Raw genomic sequence first — 25,444 nt, 5'->3', positions numbered from 1 at the left:
TTAAAGCCAGTTTTCAAATGTTCATATCTCATTTGAAAGTGCAAACAAAGATGCTACTGCTGCTGCAAGATTTTCCAGCGAATTGAAAGATATAATTGAAGAATATGGCTACAAGGAAGAACAAATTTTCAACGATGACGAAACTGGACTGTTCTGGAAAAAAATGCCCTCGTAAACTTTTTTAGCTGAAAACCCAACCTGGAGATTTTAAATTGAAACCTCTACTCGTGTTCAGAGCATAAAACTCAAGAGCTCTAAAGGGTTGTGTAAAAAGTACATTGCCTGTAATTTGGTGATCCAATAAGAAAGAATGGATTACAAGAGAATTGTTTACAGAATGGTTTACAGAAAGATGAAGGGATGGAGTTCAAAATTTTGTTGCTTTTAGTAAATGCACCAAGCCATCAAACTGAAATTTCTGATCTCAATGAAAATGTAAAAATATGTTTTCTTCCACCTAACACAACGTCTCTCTTACAACCCATGGTTCAAGGAGTAATTGCCACATTCAAGGTGTATTATCTGTGGTGAACTTACTCTCAAGCGACTGAAGCTTCAACAGGAGTGGGATCATCATCTTTATTAATTAAAACATCAGGAATGCAATTGAAAATATATCTGCATCTTGGCTAGAAATCACTGCCAACAACATGCATTCTGTTTGGCAGCATGTTTTGCTCCATTTAGCAAATGATTTCACTGGTTTTGAATCGCAAGTTCACACAATTGCCAAAGACAGTGTGAAGATCTGAAAAGACTTAAGCTTCCAAACTTTCAACATTGCCAGTGTAATGACTGCAGGGCCAGTTTTGGGTTGTTAGCCGCCTGCGTGCTAGAGATATTTGGCCGCCCCATCAATGCAGATCGGTAGTAACAATATTTGTCCACCCCTATCAATGCGGATCGGTAGTAAGAATTTTTTGCTGTGAAAATGTTGAAAACGGTCGACAAGAGAATTGATTGTTGGGTGGATATTTAAATTAATAACGTTTGTGCGCATTTCTCTCTTTTTATTTAAATTTCCTTTCGGTTCCGTCAACAATTAAAACAATGATGTAAGTATCACTTTAAGATTAACGGTATGGGAATAAAGGCCCATTCACAATGAAAATTAAACATAACATAAGCATAAAACCTTGTACCTATGTTATTTAATGAAACTATTCACAATGAGTAAATTACGTAAGTGTAACCTTAACCTTAATGATAAGATGTTAACACGAAAGTTTGCAAACTCCAAGCTTTTATGCTTTTGTTTATGTGGTTTAAAACACAATCGTAGGGGAAGTCCCATTGTTCAATCCTCCTCTGGTTCAACGGATGAACCCACCATCGCTTGTGCTTGCACTTCTAAGTTTTCTTATGCAAACGCCTAATATGTATGTTTCGGAGTTATTTATAACCATAAACTGCACAGCTATATTATGCAAACATAAATTTTTTGAAGTCTGAAAGAAGAGCATGTTGTGTTTCCATGGTTACCAAATATGTTTACGGTCATGTTTAATTTTTATTGTGAATGAAAATTAAACATAATTTAGAGAATACAATATTATTCATTAACAATGCCAAGTTCGCTATTTCATCGCTGACCACTATATTAAAATAATATTAAATTACATTTTAATTTTATTCTTTAAAGTGCATTATTGGCCCCCATAGGGATTTGGCTGCCTGCGTGCATGCACGCACTGCATACCACTGCATTGACTCGAATACAAATGACTTAGATGATGCAACTCTCCTTGAAATTGACGAGCAAACTGCATATAAAGAAGTGGCACCAAAAGAATCTTCAACAGAAGAATTGGGGGAAGTTTTTCAGAGGGGGTTGATATGACCTGCGAGGTGATTATGAATGGAGAACCGAATGTTGAAGGCAGCATCAAGATACAGCAAATTTTACAAGATGAGATTCAATGCTAAAAGATTTGTAATAGTAATAGAGGCATGTGATGCAAGAAAGCAAGCATATGAGCTTATGTAGCATCAGCCAAAAAATAAATAAATAAAATAAAGATTCACACAACCATCCCCTCTAAAAGTTTGTCCAGTTCCGCCTTGAATTTATTTAAGCTATCAACTTGCATAACAACAGTTGGAAGTTTGTTTCATTTGTTTCATCCATCAAGAAATAAACTATTCACACACTTTTGTGCACCACAGTAAAATTTCTACTATGAAATGACTGAAAGTAACAGAAAGCAATGTAATTATTAAGTGTGTATATTTTTGCAATGTAGACTACCACTAACAAAAATAACTATTAGTTTAAAAAATTTGTAAAAAAAAAAAAAAAAAAAGAATGAGAAAAACTCGGTCACAAATTATATGAATATTATGATAGCAAGGTCAAATTGAGTGAAAAAACGAGATTCTCCACTGTAAATCCAGAGAGTTGATAGCTATAGTAATGTTTAACCAAATTGTTCAATTCAAGGGAAAAAAAAAAACAGTCAATTTATAAATCTACAAGACCTGAGTATACTTTCGAGCAACATTATTCAAAAGCTTGAATAATGCATATAGGTCCTCAATTATTAAATACCACCTTTTTACTAAATTCTGGAGAGCCTAATGTAATTTGCTTGTTGAATTCTACAAGTACAATTAAACATGTTTTACAGAAAAAATGAATCTTAGGTTTAATTGAACTGGAATTGCTATATATTTTTCTTTTCAAAAGATTAGAATAAATGATAACCAAATGGTTGAAGTGTTGGGTGGAAGAAGCTGAACTTCTCATTGAAAGACCACAGCCTTATCCTGCAGGAGCATTAAATCTTTTCAGTTTACCAATACTTGCAAATCTTGCATTACACAATCCACCATTGAATGTACCACTCAGCAGTAAAAGTCTGATTCTGTTGCACAGTTATACATGAATTATGCTCTTGATCTCATCATAAGAAAAGCTCAGATTATTTTGGGTGCAAGACACCTTTCAGGAGAGGCAGTGGCACTTGCTTAAGATCAAACTTCTGCCTTTAGTAATGGATGATAACATTCATCATCTTATCTTTCCCCGAAAGAGACAAATTGCTATTCACACGGAATTTGATTATGGTACAAGCAAGTAAATTAAATGACAAACTTTCAGACTTTGCCAAACTTAACAGCAGAGCATGTGATGTGCTGAGTTTTTGAGTAATTTCCAATGTTGAATTTTGGAATCTGCATAACTGTAGCATACAATGGTGATTTTAGTTTGTCAATCAGAATAATGTGAATTTAAGAGATCTAAGAGTCCTCAGAATGGCACTTTGAAAACTATATGTAGCAATTCAATATATTCGAGGCATATTATCTTAAACACTAAATATCAATTTCAATGCAGTAGCTGTTTGAATCTATTTTAGATGCATAGAACGATCATTGATATATATTTCATTTACACTGATTATTTATGCTGAAAGAAGAAGCCAACTTCTGTCTTCATTCTTTATGTTCCACAAAATGAGAAACATGACATATCAAGAAAATGAGTGCAACTTCTGTTTTTAAAGTGAATGAAAAAATTATTTCAAGGCTACAAAAATTACCCTTTCAGGCAGCATATCAAAAATAAATTGTGATATGCTACCTGAAATATAATGTCACGTATACTCTTTTATTACATGTGATTCTGTCACAAGCAACGTCTGTAAACAAGTTGCAGCAAAAAAAAAAAAAAAAACCACAATAAATTATGTATATTAGAATATATGCACAACCTCAAATAAAATAAAGAAATCTTACATAAAAGCTGGATCCTTTGTTGTTCGAATTCTTACATAGGTGTCAATAACAGCTGGTTTTCTTACTGTTTCAATTCTAACATATTCTCGGCCTTCCGCATTTCTGAAAGTTCTGTAAATCTTCAAAATTCTCCCAGTCTGAAATGTTCAAGATATTACTGTAGTATTGATTTTCTTTTTAGGAACGGAAATGGGGATAAATTTTACTTTTAAAAAAATTCACAAACATATTACACTGAGTAGACAGAAATAATGGGATACTTACCTCGTAACAGGTAGGACTACATTTCGCCCGGATAAGGATATTTACATGGCGAGGCATTGAGTCCACTAGTTCACCAAAGCGTTCCACAGGCATTTCCTGTGAATAATCAGAATATTAGTAAAACAATGCTGTTTTACTAATATTCTGATTTACTTGCACTATATTTATACATAGTCTAGACTCTCCCATAGCTTGAGGCTCGAGGAGTTATACTTCATAACTGTTTTGCCATCATTGCATCACTTGAGTACCGACTCACCCACCGAAGAAGGGCCAAATAGCCCTGAAACGGTGCCGTCTGGGTAGTGGTATCCATCTGAGAATAAGTAACATTAGTCTTCTCCTTAGGTGAAGCGTTACTTATTCGAAGTAGTGCAATATCGTGGCAACTCGTTGTGAAGGTATTTACAATATGAGATATAACTTAAAAAATGATGCCGTTTTACTAATATTCTGATCTATTCAGATATAGCTATGTATTTCTGATGCGCTTGCGCTATATTTATACATAGTCTAGACACTCCCATAGCTTGAGGCTTATGCCCTAAACGCTTTAGGACTTATTAGTTAACAGAATTTTGATTTTGTCATAAAAAAAAAAAAAAAAACCTTTAGGCAAGCTATCTGCTAGTTGAAAAAAAGGTGTTACATCAACACCAATCAAATTATGTATGATTGGCAGTTGTGTAGAAATGCTTCTGCAAATAACAGTTTGCATAATGAAGCAGTAGGAGGGGTGGAATGTCAAACTTCTTTTAAAGTCACTGCTAGGTGAAAGACATTTAACCCTTTGACCATCACTTGATATCTGCAGCCACCGTGTTTTAAAATATTTTCTGCTTCCATTTTGACTTACTGAAAGAACAACTGTTTGGTATCTGACTGATGCCGCATATAACAATGCTTTATTTATTTTTTTTGAAATTGGCTCCAGTGTATAAATGCTTCTAATCCACCAACTACAATTCATTTCTCTACTCACCCTTTGGGGTGGATGGGTAGAGGTTATATATATATATATATATTTTTAACAGTGACATATTATAATTTGGCTTTTTTGTACTCCTGTATTTTTCTGAAAATTGTTTTTCTTCTCCAAATGAGGTTGGGGTTGCAGATTGAAAAGCCAAAAACTGAAACAGATCAGAACCCAATTACTGTGGTGGATGGGTTATAATAGCAGAAGTAAATAAATTTATACGGCACCAAAATTTTTAAATATGAAAAGTGGGATAAATTATATGAGCTGTAATTAATAAAACACCAATTCAATAATAAACTAAAAATTTATTTTTTATAATAAAAAAAAAAAAAAAAAAACACTGCATGAGACCAGCTATGTTTCTTTTAGGGGTGCAACTTGCAGAGAGTTAAGCTGAGAATGACATGGTCTCTAGTGTACAAATGGCATAACAGGTTTAAAACGATGCCGTTTTACTAATATTCTTAAAAACGGCATTGTTTTAAGAATATTAGTAAATAATATTCTTAAAAAACTTAAAACGATGCCGTTTTATTAATATTCTGATTTATTCAGATATAGCTATGTATTTCTGATGCACTTGCACTATATTTATACATAGTCTAATAAGTCCTTCCAATAACTCTTACACACACACACACACACACACACACACACACACACACACACACACACACACACACACACACACACACACACACACAATGAAGAAAACACACATAATTCATGGGTTACTCAAAAGTAAATACTATCAACGTTCTGACCATACAGTAATGTGCTTTGGCAGCCAGCATAGTAGTAGTAAAGGTAACGTTGATATTACTTCCTCCACAGAGGCCACGAAAGTAGTAGGGTTATTGGGTCTGTTTGCAATGAGAAGATTGGTGACAAGGACAAAGTCTTCAGGATGAGAACTAGGATGAAAGAGAACGACAGTTTGCAGTGGAGCTGAACCACAGCGAAGACGTGTAGTTCACAATGGTGGTTATTAGGATGGTTTGTGCCAAAAGGGATTCAAAGGCTCCTTCTAGATAGTAAACAGATTGGGTGTGGGTACTGTCCAGAGAACAAGAGAGAGAGAGAGAATGTCCCAACTTTCTGTACTTACCATATGTTAAGTACAGATAGATGGGATATTTTACACTTCTGTTCTCTGCATCCTTCCCTCTGCTAATTAATAATGTTTCAATAATGAAACAATTCAATTAGATTAATCACCTTTCTACTATGTGAATTTACTGCTGAAAATACAGCACATTTTCCAGGTACAGGTAAACCCCAATATATGTGTTTTCGATCAATGTGAGTTTCGGTTAATACATTCACAAATATTAATACCATTCCTCTATATATGCCCTCTAAAATTTCAAATAGCGCAGCTGATTATGAAACAAAAAATTTTTAAAAGCACAAAAAAACAAAGATGCCCGAAAAGTTCACGCTGTAATTGAAGAAATTGGCATCAATGGAGAGGATCTTGGCTTTGAAGATGTTGATTCCCCTGATGTCAGAGAATGCCTGGATTCACATTCACAGTGACTCACTGACACGGATCTAAAAGAATTGAAGCAACAGCATGCCTATGATGAAAAAGTATGAATTAAGACTGAAGGAGAAGAGTGTGTTTCTAACGAAATTTCATTAAAGTAACTCGAGCAGACGTTTTGAAATTTGGAAACTGTTAAACAACAAATTATGGATTTAGAGCTGAATGAGGAAAGAAGCATGCTAGTTTGTCGAACACTAGAAAATGGAATTAGCATTTAGCATTAGTAGAGGCATTTGATGCAAGAAAGCAAGCTTATGCAGCATCAGCCAAAAAAAAAAAAAATAAAAATAATTAAATAAAAAAATAAAAAAAAATAACCACTTCAACTTCACCCCTCTGTTCGTTCGAAATACCTGTCCAGTTAAGCCTTAAACTTATTTAGGCTATCAACTTCCACGACAAGGGATGGAAGTCTGTTCCACCAACCAACCACCCGCTGGCTAAAGGCAAATTTCCTCATATCTATCCTACATCTGTCTTTCCTCAATTTGAATTTATGCCCTCTCAGGTGATTATTCTGAGCAAGAGGAAGAATCCCATCAGCATTGAGCATGCTCAAACCATTCAAGGCTTTATACACCTCTATCAGATCTCCTCGCTGGTGCTTAGTCTCCAGACACTGTAATTTGCAAAACTTAAGCCTTTCTTCGTAAGAGCACCCCTTTGTTCCATTCACTAATCTTGTTGCCCTTCTCTGTACTCGTTCCAGCAGCTCTACATCCTTCTTGAAATTAGGCCTCCAGACCTGTATACAGTACTCTAAGTGTGGCCTGACCATTGACCAGGTCCTTGACCATTGCCTTATACAAGGGAATAATCACCTCCTTGACCATTGCCTTATACAAGGGAATAATCACCTCCTTATCCCTCTAGAAAAATTCCTATATATTATTGACAATACACCATGAGCTACTCTTGCAGCCCATCAGCACTGCTCAGAAAACTTCATATCTGCCTGCACAACCACCCCCCCCCAGGTCCCTTTCATTCTCTACCACTGTCAGTGTAGTACCACAGAGTTGATATGTTGCTCTGCAGTTGCTGTTTCCCATATGTAGTACTTTACATTTGTCAATGTTAAACTTCATTTGCCACCTCTCAGCCCATCTGCTCAGCCTTTCCAGATCCTGTTGCAGCAGCATAGTGAAAGTAGTGTCCTTGACAACCCTGCCAACCTTCGTATTGTCTGCAAACTTGGACATTAAGCTTGATATACCATCATCAATATCATTTATAAATACAGAAAACAATAATGGACCCAATACTGAACCCTGAGGGACTCCACTAATAACATTAGTCCACGATGAACAGTGTCCATTGATTACCACTCTCTGTCTTCTCCCCCTCAACCACCCCTTTATCCACAGCAGCAATTTACCTCCAATGCCACACTGCTCCAATTTGTGCAGCAGTCTTCCATGTGCAACAGTATCAAAAGCCTTTCTAAGATCCAAGTATATAATATCAAAGTTAGTCCCTGCATCCAGTTCTTTTGTGACTGCATCATAGTATCCAATCAAATTGGTCAGGCAAGACTTCCCCTTAACAAAATCATGCTGTGTCCGAGTTATAACTGAAGTCTTGTCTAGATGATCCTGCAGTGCTTCTTTAACCAGTGCCTCCATTCATTTTCCAGGAACAGAAGTTAAACTCACAGGTTTATAATTACTTGTGTCAGCCTTTGATCCTCCTTTGCGAATTGGGGTCACATTTGCACATCTCCAGTCCATGGGTACTTCCCCTGAGTCCAAGGAAGCTCTCATAATTATGGCTAAGGATTTGCTTACTTCCTTTGCTGCCTCCTGTAATATAACTGGATAGATCCCATCCACCCCAGGTGTCTTTCTTGTGTTTATCTTCAACAATTTATCCTCCACTTTACTCTCAGTTATTACAAGATTCTCTAGCTTACTGCCAGAGTTGAATACACCTCTGGCATTCCCCTCGCTGAATAACTCCTCATGTGTGAATGTCGATGAAAATATTCATTTAGTTTGTTAGCTACCTGAGCAGGATCATCAACAGTTGACCCATCGATATCAAGTAGACCAATCTGATTCATCCCCTTCCTTCTAGAGTTTACATAAGTAAAGAACTCTTTGCTGTTTTGCTTTGCATCCCTTGCCAAAGATTTCTCGTTATCTGCCTTCGCCTGCCTAACCTCCTTTGTATCTTGGTTACAGATCAACTTGTATCTATCATAGGCTTCTGTGTCACGTGTTAATTTGTATGTATCCCATGCATTTTTCTTTTCTGCCATATGTCTCATTAGTTCATCTGACATCCACTTAGGCCTAAACCTTGAACAATATTTCTTAGTTAGTATGTAAAGCCTAGTAGATTCCAAGATAAGTACTTTGAATGCTTCCCATTTTGAATTTGCTGTTAGTAACATCATCAGTTGGTCCCACTGTATAGAATTTAAATATTGTCTCAGTCCATTGTAGTCACCTTTATGAAAGCAATAACCCTTCCCTTTACTCCTAATGGTAGTTACCTCTTTGAGTAACTCCCACTTCAGCATACTGTGATCACTGCCACCTAGTGGTTCATTTATCTGCAGATTCTTAATGCATGAAGAATCACTACTGATAATAAAATCGAGTATTACTCCCTCTAGTTGCCTCACGAACATGCTGATGTAGAAAACAATCATCCAATAAATCCACAAAAGCCTTGCTAGTGTGTGAGTGACCAGCCCCCTAATTCCAGTCAATATCTGGGAAATTAAAACCCCACATTATAAGGCTCTCTGATTTACTGGCCCACTCTATTTCCCTGTACAGTTTCTTATTATACTCATCAGAGTCATTAGGCCTATAGCACACTCACTCTCAATTTTGATCTCCCAATGCTTATGTCACACCAAACTGACTCAACACTGCACTGTCCAGCGATGTCGACTGGCTTCGCTTCCTTGGATTTTATGTATTTCTTAACTAATAGCATAACCCCTCCTCCCTTTCTATCCTGTCTATCCTTTCTGTAGACATTGTACTCCAAAAATTCCAGTTCTGCATTCCTTATATCTGTGTGACACCACGTCTCTGAAATCCCAACAATATCTGCCTTTGATGTTTTGAGCAATATCTCAAATTCATCAAATTTATTTACTAAACTCCTAGCAGTGGTGTACACGCAAGTATACATGCACCTGTTCTTTTTCTTAGCCACCCTAACACAACCCATGTGTTTACTTGTACCCCAATGATTCCCAGCAGTCTCTGAAATATCCTGCATCTTATTTTCCAGGCTGCTGCTCATTCCAATAGAAGCAGTGCAAGAATCACTTTCACCTCTGCCAGTGGCTACTGTTAATCTATTAGTCCTTGTATCCCCCCAATCTAGCAGTTTTCCGACCCACCTAACACTGCCTCGATAGCATCAGCAAACATTCTTGCACCCTTTATATTTAAGTGTATCCCATCCATGTAGATGTGTGGTCTCTCTCTCTCTTGTACTGTCCAGAGAACAAGAGAGAGAGAGAATGTCCCAACTTTCTGTACTTACCATATGTTAAGTACAGAGAGATGGGATATTTTACACTTCTGTTCTCTGCATTCTTTCCTCTGCTAATTAATAATGTTTTAATAATGAAACAATGCGATTAGATTAATCACCCTTCTACTATGTGAATTTACTGCTGAAAATACAGCACATTTTCCAGGTACGGGTAAACCCCAATATATGTGTTTTCGATCAACGTGAGTTTTGGTTAATGCATTCACAAACATTAATACCATTCTTCTAAATATGCCCTCTAAATTTGCTTTTGTAAATTTTATGAAGAGAAAAAGAAGTGCACAACTATTGAAACGACGCTTTAAAAATATTTTCTAGGAAGAAGCATATCCATTTTTCACTCATTTTGTAGCTGATTTCTTTAATAAACATATTTTAGTTTACTTGCTTTACATTATTCTTTATATTTCTATCTATGTACACAGTCAAAATGTATTTTAAAGGCCTAAATTAAGTCTTCTGACGAATGTTCCAAAATATCATGGATGAATTAGAATTTTTCCTGTTCGTTTTAACTTTGATATATGCAGTTTCAAGATATATGGTACACTCGTTGCACGAATTAATGGCACATATAGAGGTTTACCTGTACATACTCCTGTTACTATATAAAAAATGCAATTAATTAACAAACCAATAGAAAATAATTGAAATAAAATTAGAGAATGCATATCCTCAGAGAACCAGGAGGGGAGTTCTCTGGACCACAGAAATTCACAAGGCAGCGCATTCTGTTACCTATGTTATGCAAGAAAACTATGAAAGCATGTCCTGCAGACAAAAGCAGACCCTCTAATAAGAAATTAATAATGAACTCAATGAAAAGGAGGAAGAAAGACAAAAATTTGGCTAATTATAGGTGTGATTTCTTCGGTGAGCACCCATACCTGTAAATATCCAATAGATGGTATTTCTATAGTGAACTGCTGAAAAGCAGCCAAATGTTCAATGGTGCCCTAATATGACCTGTAAAGAGCAAACCAAAGAATGTATGACTTTAACAGAGAAAAACTACAGAAAATATGAGCTTAAATACTTAAAAAACCCCCAATTCAGTTTGACAATTAAATTTTTGATGTTGAAAATAGCATATCGAATAACCTGAATTGGATGCAAGTATATAAAATAAATTGCAAAATCAAACTACTCAAGAAAATAATCAAGCATCATAAATAAATAAATAAAACAAAATAAAATGTAATATTAATATCAACTAAATGATAGCAATTACTCAAGCAACCTAACAAAAAAAAAAATAAAACAGAAAAGGAGGGTTCAACCACACTAAAGGATGTGCATGTAAAGTAGAGGGGGGGATAATAAGTAAAATATTACAACCATACAGCCACAGTCTGGTTGAAAAAATACAACCAATTATACAGTATCATATTAAAAAAGGAAGAAGAAAAAAGTGGAATTATTAGCAAATAATTGAACAATAATTCGATTACAGTACAACCTGGATAAGAAGTTTTCCCCTGTACTTAAGTCCAAATTTCAACTCTGTATGCTGTAATGTATTATTTTCTCATGTATCATGTATTAGTTTCCGGGGTAAAAAGTTTTCAAGCGTAAAAAGTTCGTGATAAAGAATACAGAGTCTATCATTATAATGACATTTTCCCCATTTAATGTTTTTTTTAAATAAAGAAATTATTTATTTTTAAGATTAAAAAATATTAAATAATATAAACATTTGGTATTCGAACAAGTTAGTGCCAAGCATCATTTTAATTCGTAATAAACCACGAATTAAAATGATGTAGAAAATGAAGTAGGTGAAATGGCATTGTTTTTGATATACATGTATCTCATATTGTGATGCCTTCACAACGAACTGCCCCGATATTGCACTACTTCCAATAAACAACTCTTCGCCAATGGAAAAGACTAATCATTCTTCCAACTTGCCAATGAGTTCAATGAACAGAATGTTAAGAAACCCTCAGTTTAAAAATGTTTCCCATAGCAGAGTAAAATGTTTAGAAATTCTGAAATAATACTTAAAAATCATCTTTGACTTGTATGTGTATATTTTCATTTTTATTTGTGTAGTTAATATTTCATACCCTTCTCTCCTAAGAAGTTTTCCAGTGTAAGAAGTTCTAAACCTTCAGTCCCTTGGAAAACTTATCTGGTTCTACTGTATATTAATCACTTTTTTATCATATTAAATTACTGCTGAAACCATAGCACATTTTACAGGTAACTATTATTTTTACCATATGAAGGGGTGGAATGCTTGATGATTAACAAGCCAATAAGAAAATCACTGAAATAAAATTAGACAGAACCTACCCCTATCCTATAAAAAAACTGCTAAAATCTGCAAAGTTGGTAACATTGAAAATTTACATTCTTATGTCTGGTTTCTTATGTTAGGCTGAAGATGGTTTGGTATATTTGTGTTTTCTTTAGTTCACTCTATTAAGTTTGTTCATTTGTTTATTCATTTTCCTTTCATTATTTCCAATATGAACTACTGAAAAGCAGTTTATTAGAGAAATACAATCTTTTGGGCATTGACAGGTGGGTAGTTGTGGGTGCTCTCCTGAAGAAATCACATCTGTGGTTCCCTAAATTTTTTGATCATCCTTCCTCCTTTCCATTAAATCCATTATTAATTTCTCAATAATGTTTGATTATTAATTTATACTGATGCTGACATTAAAATCTGGTGTCTGTCTTGAATAGTATTAGCCATGTAGTGCAAGGAAATCACAGGTTTTTGCTGCTCTGGGAAAAAAAAAAAAAAAAAAAGCAGATAAGAATTTCTTTAAACTTTCAACTGAACTACCTGCAGAGACAACTTTTTCGAGTTATCAACAACTTGCTGGTTAAAAAAAAAAAACTTCCTACAATTTAGTCTAAACCACTTCCCCTATAATTTGAATTTATGGCCTCTAGCTCTGGAATTCTTGCAAATATGGCTTCTGAAGCTAATTTCAATAACAAGTATCCACCTTAGTACTGCCTCTCACTTCAAAATCTAAATTCTGAATATTGGCCCTGAAAAATCAGCAATTTATTTTGAATTTCAAATTTCTTTTCATAACACACATTAATGATAAAACCGAAACTTACAGTTTCACAAAACTTAATTCATATATAAGACCCACCAAAATAACTTTGAATTTACGATAATTAATATACACTGAGTGATCACTGAATTACGACAACCTGCCCAATACCACATTGGGCCATTGTTTGCATGGATAATGGTTGCTACTTGCCTAGTCATTGACTCCACAAGATGTCTGAAGGTGTCTATAAGGATCTGCAGCCATGCTGTGTGCAAAGCTTTTCACAGTGTCAGAACAGATGATGGTTACAAGTATATATTTTATTTATTTTTTAAATTTTTATTAGTAAGCAGCCCATAGCCAGAAACTGGCAACTCCGCTATATACAGATTCATATGATATTGGATTTTGGCCGCCTGGTGAAGATGTAGACTTCTATAGCTGTTGCAAACCTATAAGTTTTCATTGAAATTTATCATATTTTTGATTAGTTAGTTAGTGTAATTTGTTTTTTACAAATAAATTAAATAGGTTTAGTGGCGTTCATTAACTTATTTTTTAAATTTAGTTAGCAATTTTGTAACTTACAACTCACTACTCCTACCGCTATTGTAGTGGTGTTTTAGGCAAGAATATTATAGCGTAACCAGTAGCTCAGAAGAACAGTAAGATTTGAATTGTAATAATTAAGTATTTTTAGGGGTTTTAATCACCTCTTGAGCATATATATATTGTATTTTTTAATTAGTTAACAGATTAATTTTTGTTTTACAAATAGCTTAAACAGGCTTAGTTGCATTCGTTAGCAAATTGAGAAGGAAAAAGCAATTAAATACTGGACTGAAGTTTTAAAAAGAGTAGTTGCGGTAGTAAAATTTTTGGCAGAAAAAGGTATAGCTTTTTGTAGTGATAATGAGCAACACTATAATCCTAACAATGCCAACTTCCTCGGGTGTATTGATCTTCTATCTCAGTTCGATCCTTTTCTAAAAGAGCATATAAGGAAATACGGAAATCCAGGAAGTGGAAATGTTTCATACTTATCTTCAACCACATATGACGAATTTATCAATTTATTAGGTCAAAAGCGTTGTCACGCATCACATCTGAAATTAAAGAAGCCAAATATTAAGGCATCAGCATAGATTCAACTCCTGATATAAGTCACACAGATCAGTTGTCGGCGATTATTCATTATGTATCAAAAGATGGTGAAGTGCCTGAGCATTTTTTGTTTGTTCCCATTGAAAAGCATGATGCAAAATATCTTTTTGACATAGTAGCATCTGTTCTTGATAAACATGGAAATTGATAAATTGTAGCAAATTGGAGATCTCAGTCATATGACAATGCTGCTAATATGAGTGGGATGTAGTCTGGAGTCCAAGCTGGATTCAAGGAAGTCAACAAACTAGCAGTATGGGTTCCATGTGCTTCACACAGTCTTAATTTAGTAGGGCCCATATCTGCAGAAAGCTGTTTGGTTGCTGTTAATTTTTTTGAAATTTTACAGTCGCTCTACATATTCTTTGGAGACTCACCACAAAGATGGTATAAATTGAGTACGATGGAGAATACAATCTCAGTCAAAAATCTATCAGACACAAGATGGTCATCATGTTACAATGCTGCAAGATCATCGAAAAAAAAAATTACAGTAAAATTCGTGCAGAACTCGATATCTCAGAATGCAAAGAACAAAAACCAACAGTGGTTCACAAAAAAAAAAAATCGTTTGAAATCGTTAGATAAATAAACTGAACAGGTTAGAAATAGCATTAATGACTGTCATTTGGGAAGATCTTCTAAAAAACATAAGAGTGAACAAAGCAATTCAAGAACCTGGAATTGAGTTATGTGTAATTAATTGTAAAATTATATGATGATGATGTTCTGGATTATTTGATTGATGTTCCAGACGAAGAAAAATTTGATTTTTAAAAAATGGCAAAAGAATTCGTTGCAAATTCTGATTACAGATAATATGAAAATCGAAAGTGGAAGAAATCGTTTGTTGAAACACAAGAGGAATTGGTACCAACAGAAATAAGTGCATTTAAGATACATTTCGAATTCTAGTTTTTTATCGTATTGCAGACGTTATAGTCACAGAAATGGCAAAACGACGTGCTGCCTTCAGTTTTCTTATAGATAAATCTATGACAAAAGAAGAAATTTGATCCAAAGCCACAGCATTAGTCAACATCTAGTCTCATTTTCTGCTCATTTTCGAAACTTAAGCAGAACAAGAACTGTGTACGCTCAATAAAGAGCCGAGATCGCTTATTGTCATTGGCACTTCTATGTATCGAGAACGATATTACGAGTCATGTGGACTTCAAAGACATTCTTAAGGATTTTGCTACAACGAGAAGCCAAAGCAAGAAACTTTTGTCATCTTATGAAATGTTACAAGTAATCTAGATATTGACGAGTGTAGATTTTTTTTTTTATTTCAAATCTAATGTTGAAGTTTTATAGCTGCATTATTTTTAAGTCTGTAAACCTTTTCCTTCCTACTTTTTTTCCCCTTCCTTCATAGGCCCTAGGCACGGTGCCTAATGGGCAATCCGGCCCTGCTTGTCTGACAAATTTGATTGCATACTATGATGTGGTGACAAAGGAATTGGATGCAAAGAATAATTTTGATATCATACTCGGATTTTAGGAAAGCTTTTGATACCATGGCAAATGGAAGACTACTGTACAAATTGGAGCAGCACGGCATTAAGAGCAAGTTGCTACAATGAATAAAAGGATGGTTGAGTGGGAGAAGACAGAGAGTGGTTATCAATGGACACAGCTCTTCATGGACTAATATTATTAGTGGAGTCCCCCAGGGTTTGGGGGACAACAATGGGCCAAATGTTGTTTTTGGTATTTATCAAAGACATTGATGAAGGTATATCAGGGTTAACGTCTAAGTTTGCAGACGATATGAAGGTTGGCAGGGTTGTTAATGACAGTACATTACTGCAACAGGATCTGGAAAAGTTGAGCAGATGGGCTGAGAGGTGGCAACTGAAGTTTAACATTGACAAATGTAAAGTATAGCATATGGGTAGCAGTAACCTCAGAGTACCGTATCAACTGGGTTGTACTACTCTCAGGGTAGTGGAGAATGAAAAGGGTCTCGGGGTAATTGTGCAGTCAGATATGAAGTTTTCTGAACAGTGCAAAAAGGCTGCAAGTGTAGCTCATGGTGTGTTGTGAATGATATACAGGAATTTTGCTAGCAGGGATAAGAGGGTGATTGTCCCCTTGTATAAGACAATGGTCAGGCCATACCTTGAGTGCTGTATACAGGTCTGGAAGCCTCATTTTAAGAAGGATGTAGAGCTGCTGGAACGAGTACAGAGAAGGGCAACGAGATTGGTGAGTGGAACAAAAGGTTGGTGTTACCAAGAAAGGCTTAAGTTCTGAAAATTGTGGCTTCTGGAGACTAGGTTTTTTTTTTTTTTTTTTTTTTGATTTGGTAGTTGTTGGCGCATCGGCTTCTGTGGCCATATTGCACCTCCCAAGGTTTTTGCAGTACTTTGACCCAAGCCCGAGGCGGGAATCGAACCCGCGACCTTTGGGTTGCCGGGCAGGTACTTTACCCACTAGGCTAGTCAGGTCGGCTGGAGACTAGGCACCTGCAAGGAAATCTAATTGAGTTGTATGGCCTTGAATGGATTGAGCAAGCTCAATGCTAATGGGATTCTTCCTCTTGCTCAGATTACTCACCTGATGGGGCATAAATTCAAATTGAGGAAAGACAATTGTACAATAGATGTGCAGAAATTCTCCTTTAGTGAGCGGGTGGTTGACAGTTGGAACAAACTTCCATCTGCCATTGTGAAGGTCAGCAACTTAAATAAGTTCATGGCAGAACTAGACAAACATTTGGAGTGAATGGATGGGTGAAATGGGAAGTGTTTTTTTTTTTTTCGGCTGATGCTATATAAGCTTGTGTTCTTGCATCATATGCCCTAATATTGCGAATGCTAATATACAGATAATATACAGATTCATGTGATATACAGAAATATAAATGCGGCACAAGGAACCACAGGAGAGGCACATTGCAGAAAGAACCATATGACATGACATGAATAAGACCTAACGTGGTGCAAGGAGCCACTGATCTTACGGTCAACATGAGATGAAGACAAATAACAATATGATCACAAGAAACTACATAAATTGTCCAATGAGATTAGCCTGTTTACAAAAGAGCAAGATGATCATTAACTACCAGGTAAATTTCACAGTTTATTTCAACATTTTTAAGTGGAGTTCCCCAGTGTTCAGTGCTGGGCCCATTGTTGTTCTGAGTATTCATCAATGATATTGATGAAGTTATATCAGGCTCAATGTCCAAGTTTGCAGATGATACAAAGTTTAACAGGGTTGTTAATGACAGTAAAGACAGTATGCTACTGCAACTGGATCTTGATAAGTTGGGCAAATGGGTTGAGAAGCGGCAACTGAAGTTTAACATTGACAAATGCAAAGTATTGCATATGAGTTGTAGTAACCCAACAGAAATGTACCAACTGTGTGGTACTACAGAGTAAAAAAGACCTTGAATGGACTGAGGTAATTGTGGTAATTTTGTAATGGGGGTAATTGTGCAGTCAGATATGAAGTTCACTGAGCAGTGCAGATGGTTGCAAGAGCAGGACATGGAGTCTTTCAATGACATATAGGAATTTTGCTAGGGACAAGGTGATTATCCCATTGTACAAGGCAATGGTCTAGCCACATCTTGAATACTGTGTACAGATCTGCAGGCCTCATTTTAAAAAGGATGTTGACTTGCTAGGATGAGTACAGAGAAGGGCAACAAGACTGGTGAAGGGAACAAAGGGTTGCTCTTCCCAAGATAGGCTTAAGTTCTGCAAACTGCAGCACCTGGAGACTAGGCACATGCAAGGCAATCTGATTGAGGTGTATAAGGTGTTGAATGGGTTGAGCAAGCGAAATGCAGATGGCATACCGTATTTTCAGGCTTATAAGACACGGTTTTTTTTTGCAAAGAAATGCTCGGAAAATCACCCTGCGTTTTATATGGTCAATGTCAGATTAGGCCTAAAGACTACTGGCAATGCATTTTCGATGACGCAGTGCCGGTAAACTGAGTTCTGAAAACTTCTCTTTGAAATTCACACCAATTTTACTTAAGATTTATCTGTTGAAATATATTTTTAACGATTATCAGTGGTTAAAATCTATGGCGACATACCAGTAATCTTTTTTTCGTGGATAATTTGTTGAAATCTGCGTGATATGAATCTCACAATCAGACGTAAGTAAAAACTTGTTTATTTTCCCATGTGTTTCTTCCTCTATAATATGATCTCGCACTTTTATGGTATGGCGGGCTAATTAGACTGGATTGGGATTTTTCAATTCCAACCGTCTTTTACGAAGAGAAAGTGTCCTATTTTTTTGTCTTAGGGTGAGTAAGAATTTCTGTTACGTTACTTCTGTCAGCTTTTTTCAGAAACAAACATTTCATTATAGGTTGAAAATTTACACAAGCATATACCATTATTTTGAGAAAAATATATTACCGTATTTAATTTTATTATTATTATTTTCTCCAAAATATTATTTTTATTATTTTGGAGAAATATTTCTTTTTTTATTTTTTTCCCCAAAATATGTGGCCAAAACTAGTGGGCATCTTGTATGCCTGTGCGTCTTATAAGCCAGAAAATACGGTAATTTCTCTTACAAACCCGAGGGGGCATAGATTCAAATTGAGGAAAGACAGTTGTAGAATAGATGTGCGGAAATTTTCCTTTAGCCAGCAGGTGGTTGATTGCTGGAACAGACTTCCATCTCTTGTTGTGGAAGCTGATAGCTTAAGGCTGAACTGGACAAGCATTTGGAGTGAACAGATGGGTGAAATGAGAGGTTTTTTTTTGGCTGATGCTGCATAAGCTTGCTTTCTTGCATCATATGCCTCAACTAATGCTAATGTTTCGCAGAACTCATGTCAATAGTCCATAAGCCTTATACAGTTCTTTGTTCAAGTAGCACTAATCTTCTCTGGAAGAATTTCTTGGAAAATTTTTGAAAAGTCTGAAAATCTTCCTCAGTCTTAATTAATGGTGCCTTATCGCCCTCAGTCAGGTGAGCAAGATTAGGACTAGCAAATAAAAATTAATTTCTAAAATCCAATACTCATGACAATAATATAAAACATGACTATGTCTCTAGAGCTGTGCTGTGACACTACGACCTTTCCGAGACATTCAGCTGATTCAGCTTTGCTAAAAATGAGGCATAACCGTTTAATAAAAACACAGTTTGTAGATTAGGCACAAACCATTTTTCTGGTGGAACATCAAAACAGAGGGAAAGAACCTAATGAGTTATTTCATCTTTATTTGGGTTAGCCCATCTATGATTCCAAAGAGTCATTAAGATATCTAAGATTCATTTGGCTCTATTCTCAGTATCGTTAGCTGAATCCAACTCAAGATCATGAATAATAAAAGGAGTTCCATGCCAATTGTTGAAAGTCATTACTGTGTAAATCAGAAAGAGGTCAATTGGCATTTTTCTTGTAACAATCTGTAGTGCATTAGTGGAGACAGTTCTACAAACTAAAGCAATCTTGAGGAGTATCATCCTCTGAATGGAATGCTTATATATATTTTTAAAATTAACAGTCTATAATACCATAAGAAACAATAGGAAGGAAAACACAAATCATAAAGAAGAGATAGTGCCCTACCTCTAATATCCCAATCCTTCCTAGTAATTCTTGCTATCATGTTAACAAATTTTCCAATCTTTTCAGATAGAAACTTGATATGGGTGTCAAATCTAAGACCTCTGTCGACGAAGACTCCAAGATATTTAATATTCTTAATGGACTTTAAACTTTCACAACCAATCAACACATGAGGTTCTCTACAAAGAGATTGCTAAAGGTTCCCCTTCAGCAATAATACTTTTGTTTTTGACCTGGATATTTTTAATTTATGGAAGTCACACCAAGCACACAGATCTTTTATTATTTCATAAGATCGTTGTTCAATTTGTAATCATGAAGTCTTCAACTAATATTATTAGGTCATCTGCATATGCAAACATATGAACGTGACTATATTCTTTCCATAACCAATCCTCTAATACCAATTTCCACATTAGTGGCCCAAAAACACATCCTTATGGACATCCTCGAATAGAAGATCTAGTTACAGAATTCCAACTAGACTTCACTGTAAAAGATCTTTCCTTAAAATAATCCACTGTGATGCTATAAACCTGATGAGAGCATTTTGTGAGGCAAAGCATCAATAATACACTGTCCCAAGAGATATTATCAAAAGCCCCTTCAAATTCAATGAAAATGCCAAGAACATATTTTGCATTTGAATCTTTAATCAACTTAACAAAAGATTCTAAAGCCTCCTCCATTCCATGATTAGGAGTAAAGCCATATTGTTTATTTGAGAATCCCAAATTTTCTTTCATATATTCCAATATTCGCTGTGAAAGCATCATAGACCTTGCCCAAACCCAGAAGAAGTGCAATTGGATGATAAGAAGAGGGTTCACTTTTAGGTTTTTCAGGTGACTTTAAGAGCATCCTTCCAAGCGAGGGAAAAACTCCTTCAAGTAGGCATTTGTTGAAAACAAGAAGATGCTCAGGAAACAGTTTGAAGAAATGCTTAATAATTTCCCTTTCAATGAGGTCCATACCAGACACCTGTTATCACAAATTTTGTTAACAGCTGAATTAAGATCTTCCATTGAAAATGGTACCTCTTGAGTATCGCTAACACAAACAATCTAACCAATCCGTACTATCAGAATGCTCCACTTCATCCATATGACGATGAAATCTATTGACTAGGTGATCAAGTATAACATAAATACTGCCGAGCCAATCTACAGTTTCAGAGTCTCCACAACACATAGAACTTATCACATCCTCAGATAACCTTAATTTGTGCAAACTTATAAAAAATAATGGATCCTCATGGATCCTAATTACCAGCTGTTTGCACTAAGCTTTTCCATGCATCAAATTTCCTTTTAGCTATTAAATGGTTATATTTTCTTTTGATCAATTGATACTCAGTTTTAAACCTAGCAGAAGATTCTTTATTATCTTGTCAGGGGTTCTGCTTCTTGAGGAAGCAGAGCTGTCGACATCCAAGTCACATTCCCAGGCCCAGCTAGAAACAGCCATAGCCCAATCAACACCACATTGTTCAACAGGAGGGGGATGATGCTTAATACTGTCAAATTTGGCCCCTTCAGTCTTTAGCTTATTACCTTGCTTTAAGACGTTCTTAAATATCTTATGGGGACCCTTACCATCAGGATTTGAAAACCCATCACTGTCCTCCACATGTTTGTTAAAAAACCCATTCATTGTGTTTACCTCATCATTACTTACGAAAGGCTCAATCTTGGGGAGCTCTTGAATTTTAACAGTGAATTTCCTATTTGTTTTGTTATCCTCCCCTGACTCGGTATCTTTGTTAGCATTCGTTTTATTTATTTATGCTTATCAATCAAAATTCAATCATAATACGCAGTGCCACTACAATTTCCAAAAATCACTTATTTTATACTTTTAAGTTTAATTATATTTCCTCAGATCTCTAAGCATCAGGATTTTAAATTATAGCCAGATAAAATTTTAAGTATTTATGCTATGCTGTAGCATAGGCAAATAATCAACTGATAGTTAAAACAGAGAATTCCAACTGTCAAAATAAACTAATGTCTATAAGTAGTTAAATATTACCTGATACACTAATACATTAAAAATACACTGAACCCCATCACAATCCAATTCAGTCAACAAGATGATCACCAAGAAAATCAAATACAGTAAACACCAGTTACAGTGATCACTAGTTATTAGAATCAGCTGCCTTATAGAATCAAATTTTGAAGAACCAAATCAATAAAATGCACTACACTTTCATCATTTATAAGAATAACATTTCTGGTTATAAGTATCAATTTTGAATGCCTCTGTGATATATTTCTAAAGCACATTTCGGGAGGTCGCAACCATAAAACAATAAAACCAATTTGCAGTTTCTAGTTTATTGGGCTTTTCTGTTAATGCAATTCTGTTAGTGCCATAAATGGATAGTAAACTCGATCTTATTACATTTGCGATAATACCAATAGCTGGAATTCTGTGTTTTCATGTTATTATGGTGAAACGCATTTCCCCTTCACTGAAATCTGCTCTTCATTTTTATATCTAAACTTCGTCTCATGTGAGTGTTTCGTGTTAGTTCTAATTGGTGTGTGCTTTGTTATTGATTGATGCTTATCTTTTTTTACTGTAAAAATGTCAGTGAACAGAAAGAGAGTAAATTTGAGTGTAAAAGATAAGTTAAGAATTATAGACATGTACAATAAATTAAACTTAGGCAATATGTCTCAAAGGGAAGTGGCAGTAAAATTTAGAGTGCCTCAGTCATCTTTATCAAAATTATTAAAATCAACATCACACAATTAAACATAAGTGATTAGTGAAACCAGAAAAAGGAAGAGTAAAGGGAAATGCCAAACAGTAGATGAAGTTCCATTCATTTGGTTCAAACAGGCCAGCTCATTTAATGCACGAATCAATCGTAGCATTCTTCTTCAAAAAAACTAATGATTTTGCTGAAAAATTACATGAAGAGTTTAAGGTGATGGATGGATGGCTGACAAGATGGAAGGAGGGCATGATACTGTTTACAAAAATCTTCACAGGGAAAAACAGTTTTCCGATGGTTATGCAGCTGACAATCAACCGTATGTTGACATTCGAGGTGAGCGGACGCGCTTAGACAGGGCTCCTCAGTTAAGTGGTTTACTTTTGGATAGTGCTTTTAAATAGTTGATTTATTTAGATATTATTGGATTATTTTGTTATAGGTTTTCCTGTAACTGTTTGATTTTAATAATATTATAAATATAACTTTTTAAAGTTACTTTCATTGATATTTATTTAATTTTATAATGGTAGTTACGAGATCTGCTTTAAACACGTCACAGGGTATCGTGACTCACACGGAAATAGCAGATGGCGATTTACGGGTGAGTCATGATTTAATCCGTTGTGGAACCTGTGGTATGTTTTCCAGGGTCGACCTGGTGACTAATCCTACCTCACCTGGGGATTCCTTTCTTTGTGATCGATGTAAGGAGTGCACCGATCTTAAATCACAATTTGGTGCACTGATGGAACAATTTGAGTCCCTGAAAAAACGAGTGCTTGCCCTCGAAAATAATGCATCTGGGAGCTCGTCAGGGACTCAAAACTCCAGCAATCTACCAAGTGATGCACACCTGATTCGAGCCTCAAAACAGAAAAACCAAGTGCAAACTACTCTGGTTAAAAAGGACATTGTTTTATTAGGAGACTCCATTGTCAGGGAAACGGGGAATATTTTTTGTAATAAAGATAGGTGGAGCAGAACCAGAGTATGTCTGCCGGGAGCAACTATTGATGATGTCACCAACAGATTGTCAGATTTTAAAGGGGGTAAAGAAAATATTATTATTCATGTGGGGACAAACGATATTAAACATACACGATCTGACGATTTGTTGGAAAAATACAGGACCATGCTGAGGAAATGTCGCGAGCTAGGCCATAATGTCTATGTGTCTGCAATTCTGCCCGGACACGATAGGAGGGATTATATGTTAAGAGCCTTGTGGATTAACTCAAGACTTGAAGGAATCTGCAAGGCTTTAAGGGGTAAATTTCTATCAGCATGGCCCACACTTGTAGGTAGAAGGAATTTGTTTTGTAGAGATGGGATACACTTAAACAAAGGTGGTGCAAAAGTTTTTGCCAGTATTATTGAGGATACCTTAAAGGTTCAGGGAAACTGCTAGCTAGGGGGGATGTGGATAATACTGACACGCGTTTATCTGATAATATTGGTCAATGTAACTCTTGCACATACCTTAAGAGTTCTTATCTGTTACTCCAACTGGACGTATTATCTAGATGTTCTGGGGGCCAAGACGTTTCACGTGAGCGGGTAGCTAATATCAGGGAAGAGAGCCTAAAAAACTTCAAGGGTTGTGTTAGGATTGTAAAATATACAAGAACAGTAAGTCTTAATTGTTTATACAGTAATGTTAGAAGTGTCGTCAATAAAATGAGCGAATTCGAACTGCTGGTTAAAACAAGTAACGCGGACATAATAGGGCTTACAGAGACGTGGTGCCACCCGGAGATTGGGGATGATGAGTTTCAGTACGGCTTGTATAATGTATTTAGGAAGGATAGGGTAGATAGAAGGGGTGGTGGAGTAATGCTTCTTATCAGAAGCAGCCTGAGTGCGACGATAGCTTTCCCGGATTCAGACATTTCACATGCTAGTATAGAGTCTGTATGGTGTGAGATAGTTGGAAACAAAGGTATAATGCGAGTAGGAGTAATCTACAGACCAGGTAATTGTGAAGATTATGACAAAAGCCTCTACAGGCAAATGGAATGGGCAAGTAAGCGTCAATGCCTTATTATGGGTGATTTCAATTTGCCTCTAATTGATTGGAGTAAATGGGAAGGAAACTCGACATCAGGAACAAAATTTTTAAATCAACTAGATGACTGTTATTTGTATCAACATGTCAGGGAAAGTACTAGAGAAAAGAATATCCTTGACCTCATCATCACACATGAATCAGATGACATAACAGGGCTGACAGTAGAGGAACCAGTAGCAGGAAGTGATCACGGAGTTCTACGGTGGATGATGACGAGAGAGGTAGCAGAAGTAAAAGGCAAAGGAATGGGTTTTAATTTCAGAAAAGGAAATTACGATGCCTTAAGGTACTACATGGCCTCTATTAACTGGGTAGATATCGCGCTGAGAATGAATACAATTGAACTGTGGTATGCTTTTAAAACATTAATCACAGATGCCTTGAATGCGTATATACCATTAAAAAAATACTCCACGAGAAGGGTTCCAAGTTGGATGAATAGTGAAGTTGCCACATTACTTGAGCAGAAAAAGGTGGCATGGAAAGGTTACAGAGCAATAAAAAGTACTGAAGCCTATAACAGCTACAAGGTGATCTGTAATAGAGCCACAGAAAAGGTTCGACAGGCGAAGGCAGTTTATGAGAAATCACTAGCAAACAGAGCAAAGAGGGGGGATAAAGAATTCTTCACATATATAAATGTCATGAAGAGCAGGACAAACCAGATCGGACCTTTACGTAAGGGAAAGGGGATAGTAATAAATACACCAGCTGCCGTTGCAGATGAACTCAACAGATATTTTGCATCGATATTTACAAATGAAAAGCCTTTTGTGGCAATGGGAAATTGTGGGAGCGAAGTTAAAAAATATGTAATTAATGATATTGAAATTTCGCAAG

At 35.8% G+C, this 25,444-nt stretch overlaps 1 protein-coding gene across 1 annotated transcript in view; it reads right to left on the bottom strand.

Annotated features, from left to right (window-relative positions):
* Taf1 (TATA-box binding protein associated factor 1) overlaps positions 1-25,444 on the bottom strand; it is an 818,869-nt gene that overhangs the window by 204,434 nt on the left and 588,991 nt on the right. Inside the window, exon 28 of the mRNA XM_090374096.1 lies at positions 3,739-3,875. Within this exon, the coding sequence (XP_090230222.1) occupies positions 3,739-3,875 (137 nt within the window). The remainder of the gene's footprint in view (positions 1-3,738; positions 3,876-25,444) is intronic.

The sequence above is a fragment of the Mastigoproctus giganteus genome, chromosome 5 (assembly GCF_048544385.1).
Source record: "Mastigoproctus giganteus isolate SK-2022 chromosome 5, ASM4854438v1, whole genome shotgun sequence".
Taxonomy (NCBI): Eukaryota; Metazoa; Arthropoda; class Arachnida; order Uropygi; family Thelyphonidae; genus Mastigoproctus; species Mastigoproctus giganteus.
Note: the sequence above shows the minus strand (reverse complement) of the source record. Positions and strands in the feature narration are given on the sequence as shown.